This window comes from Malus sylvestris, chromosome 11 (assembly GCF_916048215.2).
Source record: "Malus sylvestris chromosome 11, drMalSylv7.2, whole genome shotgun sequence".
NCBI classification, from domain to species: Eukaryota; Viridiplantae; Streptophyta; class Magnoliopsida; order Rosales; family Rosaceae; genus Malus; species Malus sylvestris.
This window is the reverse complement of record NC_062270.1, coordinates 6,748,763-6,764,707: the sequence shown is the minus strand read 5'-3', so window position 1 is coordinate 6,764,707 and position 15,945 is coordinate 6,748,763. Positions and strand designations below refer to the sequence as shown.

General features: G+C 37.8%; 1 protein-coding gene across 2 annotated transcripts; it reads right to left on the bottom strand.

Annotated features, from left to right (window-relative positions):
- Positions 1 to 12,776: 12,776 nt before the first annotated feature.
- Positions 12,777 to 14,743, bottom strand: LOC126589087 (uncharacterized). Of its 2 annotated transcripts, none has more exons than XM_050254268.1 (3): positions 14,489 to 14,743; positions 13,317 to 13,457; positions 12,777 to 13,040 (listed from the first exon to the last, which is right to left on the bottom strand). In XM_050254268.1, exons 1-3 carry the CDS (start codon positions 14,690 to 14,692, stop codon positions 12,894 to 12,896), a joined length of 492 nt encoding a protein of 163 aa, XP_050110225.1. In that variant the 5' UTR covers positions 14,693 to 14,743; the 3' UTR covers positions 12,777 to 12,893. The 2 variants fall into 2 exon arrangements, with proteins under 2 accessions (XP_050110225.1, XP_050110224.1); XM_050254267.1 differs by having other exon boundaries at positions 14,471 to 14,738.
- Between the last annotated feature and the right edge of the window lie 1,202 nt (positions 14,744 to 15,945).

The window sequence follows — 15,945 nt, the reverse complement described above, 5'->3', positions numbered from 1 at the left end:
AAGAAATGATGAAGACCAAGAACATGAATAAACGGCAGTGGGGCGGGAGCCCAAGTCGATACTGGGATTCGAAGAGAGAAAGGGAAAAAGAAAAGGGAGGGAGACTTTGTTTTCTAATTTTGGCAAATTTGATGGGCGATAGCAAGTTTACTTCATCAGTTAACAAAGTACTTAACAGAACTAATAGAAGTATAAAAATAGAAGAAGAATTAACTTTTTGGTATGAAAGCGAGATAAAAAAGTTATTGTATAGTGCGAAATTTGAAAAACTTAAGAGTAGTAAAATAAAAATTACCTTAACTAAAAATGAGGCAAAGCCAACTAAAGTACACACTAATGAGAGTTTGAGAGTAAATTTTTTTACGTGTATCTTAGATTGTCACATTGTTAACAATTCATCTATTATAATATAAGTAGACCGAAGAGCTGATATGTCTCACTTTTAGAATGTATTATTGAATAATGTCATATGCTCTTAGCAATCTCGCGTATTATAATATGAGTAGACAACAAAGTTGATATGTCTCACTTCTAGACTATGTTATTTTTCATTATATTGTATTGGGCACTACGCCAAGCCAATTTACATATGATAGAATATATTTAGTGTCAATATTTGCAAAAAAAATATATATATAATATTGTATTAAAATGTTAAAATACCGATGAACTTATTCTTTGTAAGTCATTCATTTGCATCGTATTTGGAATGGATAGGGATTGTCTGCCCTCCCACTTCTCATCCTCTTTCATCCTCTCCTATTTGAACGGTCACGGTTAAGCCACGTTAACATTTTATATTTCTATTGTTTTTTGTCTTATTATCTTTATAAAAAAAAATCAATATAAAATATTGACCGAATTTAACCTTAAACGCTCAAATAGGAAATGATGAAAAGTGGGAGGGTAGTCAATCCCCATCCATTTGGAATGCACAGAAAATAACTTATATTGGAGATTGAGACTGAGAGGGCATCCAGCGTGGGTTGGACCCACTTAATTCCGTAATCATCGCTCCATACAACCCGGCTGGCTTTCACTGTGAGCGGGGGACAGAAGCACAATCACAATCACAAACACAAACACAAACACAATGGCATGCAGCACATATCAACAAGGCAATTATAAAATAACATAATTAGGCCTCTCATTCTCAAGCCACAACCCCCAGCAAGCAAGCAGTCGTATGACAGACGGGTCCAATTTTTGTAGAGTCCTAGACTAAACTCCATTGCTTTTACTTTGGCCAACCTATTATTTTACATAATTACATGCATGCACGTATTTTCCCTGTCACCTTTTGTCCCACTTTAGCTTATAAGTTTCTTTAGCTTCATGCAACTGTGCTACACTTATGGCCCACTGCAAGATTATTTGTGACGAGTTAAGATATTTTAAGTTCGAATACTTACGAGCATTTCAAATTACTTTAACATATGTGGTTTACATGTGATTATTTATATGTATCTATAATCCAACGTTTAGGGTTTGAAATCTCACAAACACAGAATACTTACAAGCATCTCGATTTACTTGATGTATACGGTTTGTAAGTTATTTATTTGATATATGTATCCATAATCAACATTTTAGGTTCCGAAACCTCAAAATGGAGAATACTTTAACTTATTACATAGTTTGCATGTGATTGTACCTACAAATGTTCTAGTTAAAAGACGCGACTATAAATCGGAGGCTTAGTTCAAAAGGGTAGAGGAAGATGTAGAAACACTTTGAAATAAATTGTAAGAAAAGATATGGAGTGTCTGAGGTTAACGAAAAACTTGTCACAAAACTAGCCTAGTGACATTTTAGAATTTATATACAGCCAACCCACTTAGTAGAATAAGACTTAATAGTTCTTGTGTTGTTGTTGTTGTACGTGTCATTTTTTTCACAGTGCTACATACTATGCAAATTAATACTACATTGGATACCCATGCTATATATATTAGAAACAAGGACGGTGAATGTTGATAATGATAATGATAAACCTTACCCTTTATCATTTTTCCCTCCTTTGCTTTACAAGTCATGAAAAAATAGAACACTTTTGTGTTTGTCAACACATCGAACTATTGACATCAAAAGAAGGGGATGGGTGGATTTTATGGCGGACTTTGCAAGAAAATTCGAATCTGTTGGGGGCGGGCCAAATTTTGGTGGGAATCTTGCATTTACAGTGATCCAACAATCCAGCTTCAGTGTGTTTTAGCTTTTAACATGGCCATCGAATAAAAAGGAGAATTTGTGGAGCCAAAAATAATCACAAAGTCACACGTGGATTTCGGGATAAAAGAGGACAAAAATATCCTTGAGGTACAAAGGGATTCCTGGGCGTGAGTAGCGGGCAATCATTCCTCAACAAAGTCAAAAGTGCCCAAAATAGGTAACAATTCAAAACCTATTTCATCAAATCTCATCCACAAGGTAATTCCCAAAGCCTATCTCATTCCATGTATTTTCTACTTCTTTATTTAACTAATCAATTAGTTAAATAATTTATTCATTCCATAACTCCTAAAACATTGCTTCTAAAATCATGATAATTAGCAATTAGGTCATTCATTTTACCCTAAACTCCCACAAAAGGCCGGCCATTTTTCACCCACAAAATAAATCAGCCATGCCTTCTACCTTTTCTACCACATCTTTCCTTTTTATGATAATAATTAGCTAAGTTAATTAGGGAGTTATTTTGATTAATTGGCTAATTATTTTATAACTCCTAATTAAACCAAAATTAAACCTAAAAACCCTACCTAATGGCCGGCCACACCTTCTCCCAAAGGGGACCGGCCTATCCCTATAAATAGGCTCCCATTTTCACCAAAAAATCATTCCAACACTCTTGCAAAATTCTACAAACTCTCTAAACACTTTTTCTCTCTAAATTCTAACTTTGGCATTGGAGTTTCTTCGGCCAAAGCCCCCCCTCCCCATTCATCGTGGGAGCGTGAAACTCTTGGCCTTGACTCTAAGGTGTTAATTGTTTTGTATGTGCAATTTTGTCTAAGAAGAAGGAGGTAGAAATTTGCATCCACAAATTGGTGCTTTCATTGATAGTTGAAATCCATACTCGTAGAAGACTCTCGCACAAAAAGATTTTTTCTCTATTTTCTAGTCCATTTGAATATTTTTTATACGTTCTTATTATTAGAATTTTTTACTTGCAAAGGTTCTTTGATAAAACGTATAATAAAAAAAAATAATGGCTAGAAATTTAGAAAATTCCACAAGTGAAAATTCTAATACTCAAGAAATGGGATCGCGGAGATCCAGAGGCAAAATACGGTCGTAAACAAAGTGGCACCACCACTACGAGGTTCCACCATGGCCTAATCTGTGCCATCCAAGCTTGCACGGGCCCGAGCCGAGGCCTCGCATTCGTATGCACCACGTATTGAGCAGCTTGCTCCCGTAGCCCAGCCTATTCCCGCAACCCAGCCTGCTCTCGTGATCTAGCCTGCTCTCATGGCTTCCCAAGCAACCCAAGTCGGCTCGAGACTATCTCAACCATCCAGATCAATCATTGAGCCGGTGGCATTTACACCGCATTTCTCCGCCGATTTGACATTTCCCAACTCAAACCTCGTACCCGAAGTATACTACCCTTCCACTGCTCAAGGAGGCACTTTCCATCCAAGCTCTTCCAATCCAAATGGCGAACAACACTTGTCTCGACAAGTCATAGAGTTGATGAGCGCCCTTGCACAATAAACAACCTTGGTGAATCAACTTTTGCAACGCACCGAGATCCAATGTGCCCCAGATGAGGTGTCCCGAAGTAAGACAAGGGCAGACGAGGAACTTCTCAAGCAGTGTCCTGGGAAGCAACCACTCAACCAACCACGAACCGAGCATTCAGGTAGTGCACACTCCCGATTAGGCCCCCGAGATAGCGTATACTCATGTCTTAGCGCGCGGAGGAGTGTGCACTCTTGACTAGGCCCACATGCAAGTATACATTCACGGTTGAGGCCACACTTCGATAATCAACATGAGCAGCTTTCTAGGCAAATTATTCATTTGCGGTTAGGCTCGTAAGGAGCATCCTCCACATCACATCAGAACAGGCAGCCTGGCGAACGGAAAGAAGCAGTCATTCAATTCGGCTCTAGTTATACCGGCAGCCTGCAAAGAAATTCCTCGCCTGCTAAGAACCTATCTCATACACCGCAGCCACGACATAGATGAGCCGAGTGTGTAGAAGAGCAGCCTAGACCGGTAGGTCAAGACTAGGGGCAGCTGAGAGCTCCGCTACCCCCAACAAAGGCAAATCCAAGAAGAGGTAGAAAGACTTTTCAATGAACAGATGCGTGATTTCTGACGCAACGAAATGGCTGATGAAGCCCTAAGGCGGGATATGACCAACATAAGTAGGTCACCTTTCACGGATGAGATCAACCAGGCAGAGCCTCCACGCAAGTTTAGCATGTCGCACTTCATATCTTTCAAAGGAGATGAGGATCTAGAAAGACACTTGAAGCATTACCGAAGCGACGTCCTTATGTGCAAAATATTCGCCACCACTTTACAAGGCGAAGCACAAGATTGGTTTCATACCTTGCTGGTGCGATCCATCCAGAATTTTGATGATATTTCCTTGGTTTTCACCAAAGAATACTTATCTTATCGTTCGATTAAGAAAAAGTCTGATCATTTGTTCAACGTAAAGAACAACCTAAATGAGTCACTTTGCGATTACATGAAAAGATTCAAAGTAAAGAAGGCGAAAATCGTCGGATGTGATAACTCGATAGTAAGTGCAGCCTTCCAAAAAGGACTCCCAGCAGACCACCTATTGTTCGGAGAAATGATCATGAAAGAAGACCTAACTTTAGCAGATTCCTTTGCTCTGACAGAGAAACATGCACTTTGGGATGAGGCTCAACAAGCAGAAAAGGCGCCCGAGCAGCCTCGAAAAGAGTCGACAGCTGCTCAAAGGAAAGAGGATGGAAAGCAGCCCAGTAAGGGCAGGCAGGAGGCTAAGCGCAGGGACCGACCCACGACCAAAGAAGGTCCGATATCCTTGTCCTTGAGAGGTGAAAGGTGTAATGCATGCCTATTGATTGCTCTTGGACATCAATCACACCAGAACAGGTTTTAGAGTAGTTATAGTAGTTATAATTAGTTGTGATTTGTTGTAGTAGTGTTGAGACTGCACAACTATTATCGTTTAAATCTCAATGTATAAATGTTTGCCAAAAAAATAATCTCAATGTATAAATGCTACACAGATTCAATTCTTTACAAAATGAAATTGAACATAAGATTTGAAGTTTACAAGTAAATATTCTTAACTAATTAAAGGTTTTTTTTAGCCAAAATAGTTTTTGAAATTGATATAACTCTTCATTTGGTTTTGAGACTGGACTATGAGTTTGTCTATCATAAACAATTTTGGTCATTCAGTGAAAACCTCCTTAAATAAAGATAAAATAACAAAAATACCCTCAATTTTGTCAAATCATTATGGCCCATTATTTATTAAGTTAGGGTCTTTTTGTTATTTTTGTCCTTATTTAACATATATTTTTCACAAAATAACCAAAATGATTGATGATTGATAAATTTAGGACCACTTATATCGATTTCAAATCTTACAAACTAAAACGAAAAATTATGTCAGTCTCATAAACCATTATAGAACAACTACTTGAAACCAAAATATCATTTTAGAACCTAGCTATAAAGCATATATAATTATAGTCTTAATGAAACAAATTAGAAATAACATGTTGCTTAATTTCTAGCAAGAGCCAAATCTTTTCTTGTGAATTTTGTGATCAAGATTGTACCTTTTTAATTGAAACATTCTCACTTGTCTACTACCAAAATTGCTGAGACAAATTTACTTAATCATTAGGAAGAAATAAAATTCATTTTTTGTAAAATAATGTAGAGAAATATAAAAAAGTTCCTTGGACCGCCAGGTCATGGGTCACATTCACATCCACGAATTTAGCGCCCCATGTGCTTCCCACCTCACTCTTTGATTCTATTTTGGAAAAGATCTTCCATGTGGACCAATAACTCTTTCCCACGTAGGTGGTGGGGTCAGAAATTTGATGTGAGCGGGACTGCCTGACATTGGATTCATGATGATCTCTGATCAGAGCGTGCGATGCACTCGCAACCATGTGAGCCTTCATCATTGTTGCTTGATTTATAGCTCACCAAGTTAACAATACAGCCATATCTACCGTCCATGTGAGCATCAATATGGAATTTTGCATTTGTTTTGAGGGTTTTTAGTGGGAATTTAAAGGTCTTTACTTACTTGAGTAGTTCAATACAGAATATACGGAATCCAAATTCAATGAAAATGAGGTTTCAAATGAGATAGAATGAGGATTGGAATCAGGAAATATAAAAAAGTAAACGTTTTAATTATCTTTGATATATCTTGCAAAATAAAGAAGAATTTGATGAAGATTTTAACCATAGTTTAAAAGCTGGATGGATGAAGTGAAAGAGTTCATCGGGTGTGTTGTGCGATCTTCGTATGCTACTAAAGCTCAATGGAAAATTTTATAAGATTGCAATAAGGCCATCAATGTTTTACGACACAAAATGTTGGGCTGTCAAACATTAACACGTGAAGAAAATGAGTGTAGCGAATATGAAAATGTTTTGTTGGATATGTGGGCACATGAAAAAATGACAAGGTTAAGAACTAGGATATTCTAGATAAAGTACGAGTGGCCGCAATTGAAGATAAGATGAGAGAAAATCAGTTAAGGTGGTTGGACATGTGAAATGAAGACCTATAGCTACAAATGTTCCGATTAGAAAATACCATTATGAGACATACGTTCAGGGCAAAATGGGTAGAGAAAGACCTATGAAGACTTGGAAATAGACTTTTAAAAATGACATAAAGTACTTGGAATTAAGGAAAGACTTTGCACAAAACCCATGTAGTGGCATTCTAAGATTTATACACCGACCCTATTTAGTGAAAGAAAGTTTGTTGTTGTTTGACTCGAGGGTTTTTAGTGGGTTTAGAAATTTGGATTTCTAGTTAATTAATCTATTCTCATCTTGTTTAACTTGTTTGTTTGGTGGGAAGAAAAATAAAAAGATGATTTTTGTGGCATCTCACATCGACCAACGGAGAGGGGGTGATTTGCCTTATATGTACATGTTCCCCTCCCTATAGCACGAGGCCTTTTGGGGACTCACTGGCTTCGGATTCCGTGGGAACTCCGAAGTTAAGTGAGTTTGGGCGAGAGTATTCCTAAGATGAGTGACCCACTGAGAAGTTCTCGTGCTGAGTCCCCAGAAACAAAACCGTGCGAGCCGGGCTCAAAGCGGAAAATATCGTGCTACGGCGGAACCGGTCTAGGATGTGACAGAATGGTATCAGAGCCACTTTGCCGTTCGGTGCGATTGTGTCGACGAGGATGTCGGGCACCTAAGGGGAGTGGATTGTGACATCCCACATTGACCAATGAAAAAGGGGTGATGTGCCTTATATGTGCATATTTTCCTCCCTATAGCACGAGGCTTTTTGGGGACTCATTGGCTTCGGATTCCGTGAGAACTCCGAAGTTAAGCGAGTTTGGGCGAGAGCATTCCTAGGATGAGTGACCCACTGGGAAGTTCTCGTGCCGAGTCCCCATAAACAAAACCATACGGGCCGGGCCCAAAGTAGACGATATCATGTTACATCAAAGCCGGTCTGAGATGTGACAATTTTAGTATCTTTGGAAAGCATAAATTAGTTTGAAATAGTTTTTTCTTTATGGATATTCAACACAAAATGAAGGTTTGGACTACCGTACTATTTTTAATCTATACATATAAATGTGCGTATCTCCGAAACTATATACTTTCGAAAGAAAATAAAAAAGAAACTATATACTTATTCCTAATTTGGTTTTAATAATATTTTAACAAACATGATAACTTAACAGTCACACTTGTTTCAAATTACTCAATTAGTGTTGCCATATTTGAAAGAGTTCGTAAGAATGTAGAATGTCACTCAACAAGTATCATCGCATCTAATTGCCAGAATGATAATTATATCAAATATATATAAGTATTGCAGCCAAGTTTTTAAAGGTAAACAAATTAAAGGAGTTTGACCTATACTAGTGGAACATTTTGATTTGGCTTATAAGGTTATCTCCAACCGATCTGGCTAGAGGGTCATAGAATCGAAAATAGCTCGAAATGACACGAAAATTGTCTCCAATCAAAGGTTAGGCCAAAGGTTTCATGGGCCCCACCGGGCCAAAAAAGGAGAAAAGGGCCAACCAGTTGGCCCAACCCAGCCAACTAGCCAGCCTTTGGTTAGAGATGATTTTTTGTCACATGACTATGTTGGCCTATGGCCCTCTGGCCCTTTGGTTGGAGATGGTAAGAAAAATAGCGACACTGTTCATTAAAATATTAATTTCTTGGAGGACTGTAGGGCCAAAGAGAGCCCTCTGGCCCTCATTCAGTTGGAGATGACCTAATACACCAAGCATATCAACCAAGTTGTTCCTTTTGTTCTTTATTTGAGGGTTGTCATACCTGATTAATTTATTCACTTGCTTTTTTTTGGTAAGTAGGATCCAAAATGATCGTCAACGAGGAACTTTTATTAAAACAAGCACACACTTACAAACCAAAAAATGCCCAATTTATTTCTATAAACAAACAAAGAACGGGCTTAAAAATAAAGAAAACACAAAAAAAGAGCCCAACAACAGTGAAGCCTAAACAAAAATGAACAACCGAGAACCATCCACTGTGGTCGCCATCGCCGATTAGAGAATTAGCCAACCACCTGATCCTCCGTCCATCGTAGATTATCCCCTCCATAGGCGCCACCTGCACACAGCCATCAACAAGAGACAATCGGCGAGAGAGAAGCCAACCATCGGAAAGAAGCTCTGGGAAATTCCCGAGCAACACCGCTGGAAACTGCAGACAACAAGGTGAATGTGGTGGTGTGGGGGATACCCGAGCCGGATACAACACTGGAACTCTACACACGAACTCAACATAAAACATGGCTGAAAAACGAAGCAAGGAAAGGTCATGAAAAAGGATACCCACGGGGGTTGAAGAATTGGGAAAGCCATAGAGGAAAATTGGAAGAACCAGCAGCTGATGGAAGGGGAGAAAGAAAAAAAAAACTAAAACAAAAAGCTACCCACCGATCCCAGCCGCAGCTAGGACCGACGGCAGCAAACGGAAGCACGATCGGGATCACTCACACAAGAAGGTGAGAAGCACCCTCAAACAGAGGGGAAAACTCTCACAGGGAGAGAAAAGAGTTTTTTCCGCGGTCGGTATTTATTCACTTACTTGCTTCACTTGCCATCATTTATATTTTGAAAAAAAAAAATCTTAGAAGTTCTCTTGTTAGGTTGTTTAGTTAGTATATAAAGCACTTCCAAAATGAGTCCTAAAATATTAAACACGTGTACTATCTTTCAAAACAAAACAATAAATTGTTATGAAATCATTTCTAAATTATTTTTAAGTTTCACTTACGGAAAAATATTCCATCATCATTTTTTATAAAATGAAATATATATTTTATTGTTACCCCATAAAAATAGTAACCCTTGATAAAAGAAAAATAAAAATAGTAACCTTTAAATTAAAAAATGAGAAAAGGAAATGGCCAAATTAAATTGTAGTCCTTGTAGTTTCACATTTCTTTAACTTAAGGACTTGTAGTTTTAACTTTGGCACTTGAGGCCTTGTAGACTTATAGTAAGTTTACGATTTCAACTAAGAATAGTCTGTTATGCCATTCCAAAGTACTATTTATGTACTAATTACCACGCTCCAAATTAATTAATGGTCAATTTGCCATTCCATATGTTATTTTATCTTGTGACCAGGACATCAAATCTCGTTTCATGATATAATGGATTGTCCTTAATTGAAAGCTTCCACAAATTACACTACTTCAATTGCAAATACTGAAACTAGTTATCCCTTTTAAGCGATACATCTAAAGAACTACAAGGTCTCGTTTGGCAGCTCGGATTGTACTGACTATTTCTGTCGGATAGGATAAATAGCCACCGGACAGTACTGACTAAATTAGTCGGACATTTGGTGCAGTATCGGACTAATAATCGTATTATTTATATTGTGTTTGGTATTATACCGAATAGGAGGAATCAAACTTAAAAAAAAATTATAAAAAAAAAAAAACGGAAATCCTCTCTTTTGTTCCCAGATCTCTCCACCGCAAACCCCCAAAATCCCACCCTCAGCGAACCGTAACAAAACATCAAAGATTACAAAATCAACAAAATTAAAACTGTTAATTTGATTTTTTCTCTCAATTATCAAAACCCAAATTTCAATCCAACCCGAAACTCAATTGCAAGAGAATTGCTGAGGAAGTACACCAATCCAAGCAGCAAACATGGAGCGTAATTCCAGAAGTTCAGCTGCACCCCCACTCGATTACAGTTCTCCAAATGTTGCAGAGGGAATTGGATTGGACAAATAGATAGGAATAAAGAAGTAAAATTTTAATATTACTCAACGAAATTGTGCATAATTTTCGTCCTCTAGCCAAAAACAAAACTGGGGAAAACAAAAAGGGGTAGGGTTTGGGCGGAACAAATAGAGAAGAAAGAAATTTGCAGGTGGGGTTGGATGGCAAAATTGGGGAAAACGAAAAGGGTTGGGTTTGGGCGAAACAGATAGAGAATGAGAAGAAATTTGCAGGTACAAAATTGGGGAAAACGAAAAGGGGTTGGTTTGGACGAAACATATAGAAAAGAAGAAGAAATTTGCAGGTGAGACTGGATAGCAAAATTGGAAAAACGATAGCGGTTGGGTTTGGGTGGAACAGAGAGAAGAAGAAATTTTTAGGTGGATAGAGAAATTGGGGGTAACGAATAGGGATTGGTTTTGGGCAGAGCAGGGAGGAGATGAGGTGGAGGAGGAGGAGAAGAACCTCAGACGATGCAGCGCGCGATGCGAGAAGGGAAGGAACGAGAACGACGAGGCGGACGGAGGAACAGAAAGACAACCCGACTAATAATACATAGGATTTTGGGCGGATAAGGTAGCGGGCGTACACCGTATAACATGTGAGGCCAGTTTAATTAATTCGGGTATTATTTAGTACAAAGCTACACCAAACACCTTGATTTGTACTATTTATCCTATCCGGTGTGTTATACGATCTGCCAAACAGGGCCTATAAATATAATTTGGCCTAAGAAAGAGTACTCTATCATGTCCTCGTTGCAACTCATTATTCCAATCCGTTTGCACATATTACAAATCTAATTCATTGGTACATATTTTTTCAATCTTTAATTTTGAAGCCTTTGATATACTGCTACGATTACTTCCCGTGCTAATGAAATAAAGATGTATGTAAATTTGATTCTATGTTCTTATTTTCTTAACATGGGCCGCGTATCCATGCCATGTAAATTGTAATAAGTTATTCTCGTTGTTCCAACACAATTTTAAGCTGATGGTGTTGTCCCACATGGTTTGTATAGACAATTATGGTGGAACTGGCTCGGTGATATGGACAATTCCGTCTCCTGTTTAGCTTTAATTGTGTGGTTATACTTGTAAACTGCTATTTGTTGAGACAAATTAATGCAATTGCATGGCCTACATTGAAGGAGAATTACATCAAGATTGACCTCATGATATTGGTCGGTGATTGAATCTCTACATTCTAACTAATCATCGTACATCGTGCGATTAGTTTTTGTCAGATACTATTTGGGTTTAATTTTAAATAAAAAGTCAAATGATTTCTGATCGCACAGTACACAATGAATAGCTAAAATATGAAGATCCTAGAATCCTCACAATTTGGATCCAGATCCGGATCCCATTTCATTGTCTACATTTTGGGTTTGGGCGATGCTAGATACGTCAACTAGTTGTGGATCACATGATTATATAATTAAGGGTAAATTACAAAAAATTACCTTAACTATTGGATCATTAACAATTTCATACCTCGTCTTTAAAAAGTTTCAATGTCATACCTTATCTTCAAATTTGTTGCAATGTCATACATTCCGTCAGTTGTCCGTCCGTCCCCTTGTTAAATGCTGACGTGGCATGAGGCGGGTCCAATTTTTATTAAAAATAATAATAAAATATTATTAAAAACTTTAAAAAATATTAATTAAATATTAAAAAAAAAACACCAAAACCCAGTTCATACCCCCCTTGAACCTGCAACCCAGAAGAAGAAGAAAAAGGAGAAGAAAAAAAAAAAAAAAAAAAAAAAACCAAAATTCAAAAACACTCAAGGTTTTGAAGCTTAGCTCAAGTATTACTCCATCTCAAGTTATTCCGTGCTTTTTTCATGCTGCTATGTACTTGAAGGCTTGACTATTGACGTAGATATCAGCGCTGACGAACGTTTTAAACTTCATAATTTCTGCACCTGAACTGAAATCATTGCGCATAAGTTTGTCTGTTGATAATTGACATTATGTGTACAATCTTTTTATTGATGCCCCAAGCTTGAAAACCTTGATATTAAGCTGGACGTTGTGTCAAATTATGTTCTAGCCCACTGCATTGAAGACAACGACCTGCCTTTTCCCACCGCGTAATGGCGCTTCTGGCACAAGTTTGCAATGTGTCATCTCTCCCTTTTGGCACATTGTTTTGAGGCAAGTACAAGCTTACTCTTATTCATTTCCTTTTGAGTCGAAATGTATTGCAGGCACAAAGAAAAGTTGTTTGTTGTCGAACCTCAAGACTATCGCCGTCCAAGAATTCAAGGAGCGGGAGGTTGAGATGGAACTTGCAGAGTATTTGCTTAAGAACGGTAGCATTAGAAGATTTGGAATCAACACAAGTCATTAGATGGCCAAACATGAATGGTAAATACAATATGTTCCAAAGGAAAGGAACCCTATTGAGATTAAAACTCAGAGTTTGCTAGAACCAAGTGCACGGAACATCGAAAGTCGACCTTCAGCAATAATCTCCCCTGTTGTTTTGTTTCTCAAAACTACAACCGTTCCGGTATAACCTCCTCTTTTTCCTAATCTTTTTGAGGTGATCTCGAGCTCGTCCTGCAATTTGACATGAAAGAAAGAAAGAAAGAAATATCGCATGCTATAAGTCATTTCGGGAACATCCGATAAAATTAGGACGAGACAGAGAGATCAATTGTTATAGAAAACAGAAATTGTAAAACAAAGTTTTATGCCAAAAGAGATCATTTCCAACAATACCGGTGACACTTCTACACAATAGGGGCGGAAATTCGCCAAGAAAGTCAATTAAGGATGCTGAACTGAATGAAATTTCATACGGCAACAAGGATTTGAGGGGAAGGCTTTGCTTACATCAATCTTCGCTGTAGAAAGATACGAGATAGACATGTCGATTGTAACAATCATAGGGAGTCCCTCACCATATTCTAAAGAAATTCCGACGACATCAACAAGGTTTGCAATCGCACCATTTGCCAAGTTTCCACTTCTATCCTGCAAACACAATTAAGAACTAAAACTAAAAATTTGACATATCAAAACTCAAAACTGTTTGGTTGAGAGGGTCTAGGAAGTTCAATATGGTTATGCTAGGAACTTGGTTCAAGTAATGTGACTCCATGGCATGCTCAATCCTATTTCGGGTGGCGATACGCTTACACAAATTACCTTTCAACAAGCGATTAGAGGCTCTTAAACGTGTCTTAGTTCCCTACTAGAATGATTAACACATAATCATATCAGATCGGCAACGCAAAAGTAGTATATGATACTTCCATCCACATGGTTAAATACCCTCGACACATAGTGCCTTCTAATTTGTGGCCGTTAAGTGTGACACGGGAATAACCTGGCTCTGATATCATATGATTAAATTAAATCATCCAATCCAAAATTAATTGGAATTCAACTCCACTGTGAGAACACTAATAGGCTTCTTATAGATTCTTAGATTTAATTGGTTGCAAATTGGACATTCCCGATATCCGGACCTAAAGACTCTCATCTACAAGTTAACACGAATACCAATAAAACGTAGTAATAAGTGACTTATGGATTCTTAGATTAAATTTATTAAATAAATAAAAGTAGGAAGTTTTAACGAAACATTTCCGTAATTGTTCAATTTTAACGAAAAATGGCATTTTTACCTTTCTTGATAATCTTCACTCTCATATTTATTTGTCACTTTTTATTAAAACTAAAACTTTTAAGGACTTTTCGTTAATTTTCTATAAAAGTAAGCATAGGTTGAGTTGTAAATTTGCAAATTGCCCCTAAATTGTTAGGAGAAATGATCGTACCGGTGCAAATGTCGGAATAATTAAGAAAAATCATATTAAATTAACAACTAAAAAGAGTTTAAATACAGTTTAAATTACCTACATTTCAAGCTAATTTGGCTTTTGATGATGATTTTGCTAATCCAAATTTCAAGAAATGTAAACCAAAATTTACTTGCAATTGCAACCAAACGAGGAGGGAAGCGAGTTAATTAGAAGGCTTACAGTGAGTCGGGGAGGGACCTTGAAAGAACATACGACGAGTCCGGGTTCGACTCGGACGACTCGCATTCCCGCAAGAGCGAAAGCGTCGTAGAAGCTCTTTCCCTCGCCGGCCTGCCGTTCTGGAACAGCGAGTCGCGACACGGCCTCTGACTCGTCCGGCGTCAGCCCCAGGAACATCTTCGCCCTCTCCATATTAGTACCACCTCGTTCATTCGTATCCATCTCTCACGAGTCGCGACTCGCTCCGGGCATGGTTGGAAAATAAAGAGCCGAAGACCATGCTGGCTCGAGTAGGTACGTATTACGTAAGAGCAACAATGGGCCTGTGGGTTTCCATTGGATTTGGATAATTGGTGAACTCCTACATGGGCCACAGCCCATCATTTTTTTGCTTTTGAAGTCTCCTGAGAAATTCTCCAAGTCCTGCGGCGACTAGGGGTGGGTTCGGTTTAAATCGGTTCGGTTTTTTGCCAAAACCGAAACCAAACCGAAATTTCGGTTCGGTTCATTTTTTTTTCGGTTTTTTTCGGTTCGGTTTTTTTTCGGTTCGGTTTTTTCCGGTTCGGTTTCGGTTTTTTGTTTTTGTTTTTTTCAAAAAAATGAAAAACATTGAAATTTTAAATTTTAACATATCCAACACAATCATAACATAAGCATTCTAACTAGAATCAAAGACAATGAAAATAAACATTTAAAATTGAACTAAAATCATCAATCAAGTCTTCCAAAGTCCAAACTAACAACCTCACAACACAAAAATTGTACAAATGACTTAGAAAAGTTAAATTGTATGATGTTGTTCAAAGATCAAGGTTGTTTGCTTGTATTTGCATGTTGACAACTTGATTAGTAAAAATAATGCGTGGGTGGATTTATTTAGTGTGTGTTAGATTCTTTTCCATCACAAATTACCCAAGTAATCTACCCGAAATAAATGTTTATGGATTCTGTTACATGTTATATGAGAGTAGATTTGGAAAAGAAAGTTGGGGCAGAAGTAGGCAGTGCTATGGAGATGGATGTAGGTACTTCTGGAGGAGGTTTGGTTCCGTAACCTTATATGGGGGATAAATAATAGGTTAGGGTTTAGAGTTTTTATAGGCCTTTTTTAAATATTTTGAGCTTAAAGTTTGGCAACACATTGGGTTTAGCACATTTTAACTTACAAATTGGGTTTAGAAAATAATACCCAAAACAAATAATTAAATAAAAAAATTAATTTAATTAATTCGGTTCGGTTCGGTTTAGTTCGGTTTCTAGATCACTAAAACCGAACCGAACCAAAAGAATTCGGTTCGGTTCGGTTTTTTCAATTCGGTTCGGTTTTTTCGTTCGGTTCGGTTTTTTCGGTTTCGGTTCGGTTTGGTTTTCGGTTTTTTTCGGTTTTCGGTTTTTTGAACCCACCCCTAGCGGCGACAGTAGTAGCAGCGCTCGAATACTAACCAAATAAATATTCTCCGAGCATTATGTATGTT

Excerpts from the sequence above, each read along its gene's own strand:
- LOC126589087 (XM_050254267.1), bottom strand. The coding sequence starts at position 14,692 with ATGGATACGAATGAACGAGGTGGTACTAATATGGAGAGGGCGAAGATG. Across the intron at positions 13,458-14,470 it reads AGGTCCCTCCCCGACTCACT|GATAGAAGTGGAAACTTGGC; the intron begins GTAAGCCTTCTA and ends TTGTGTTTGCAG. Across the intron at positions 13,041-13,316 it reads TTTCTACAGCGAAGATTGAT|GACGAGCTCGAGATCACCTC; the intron begins GTAAGCAAAGCC and ends GTCAAATTGCAG.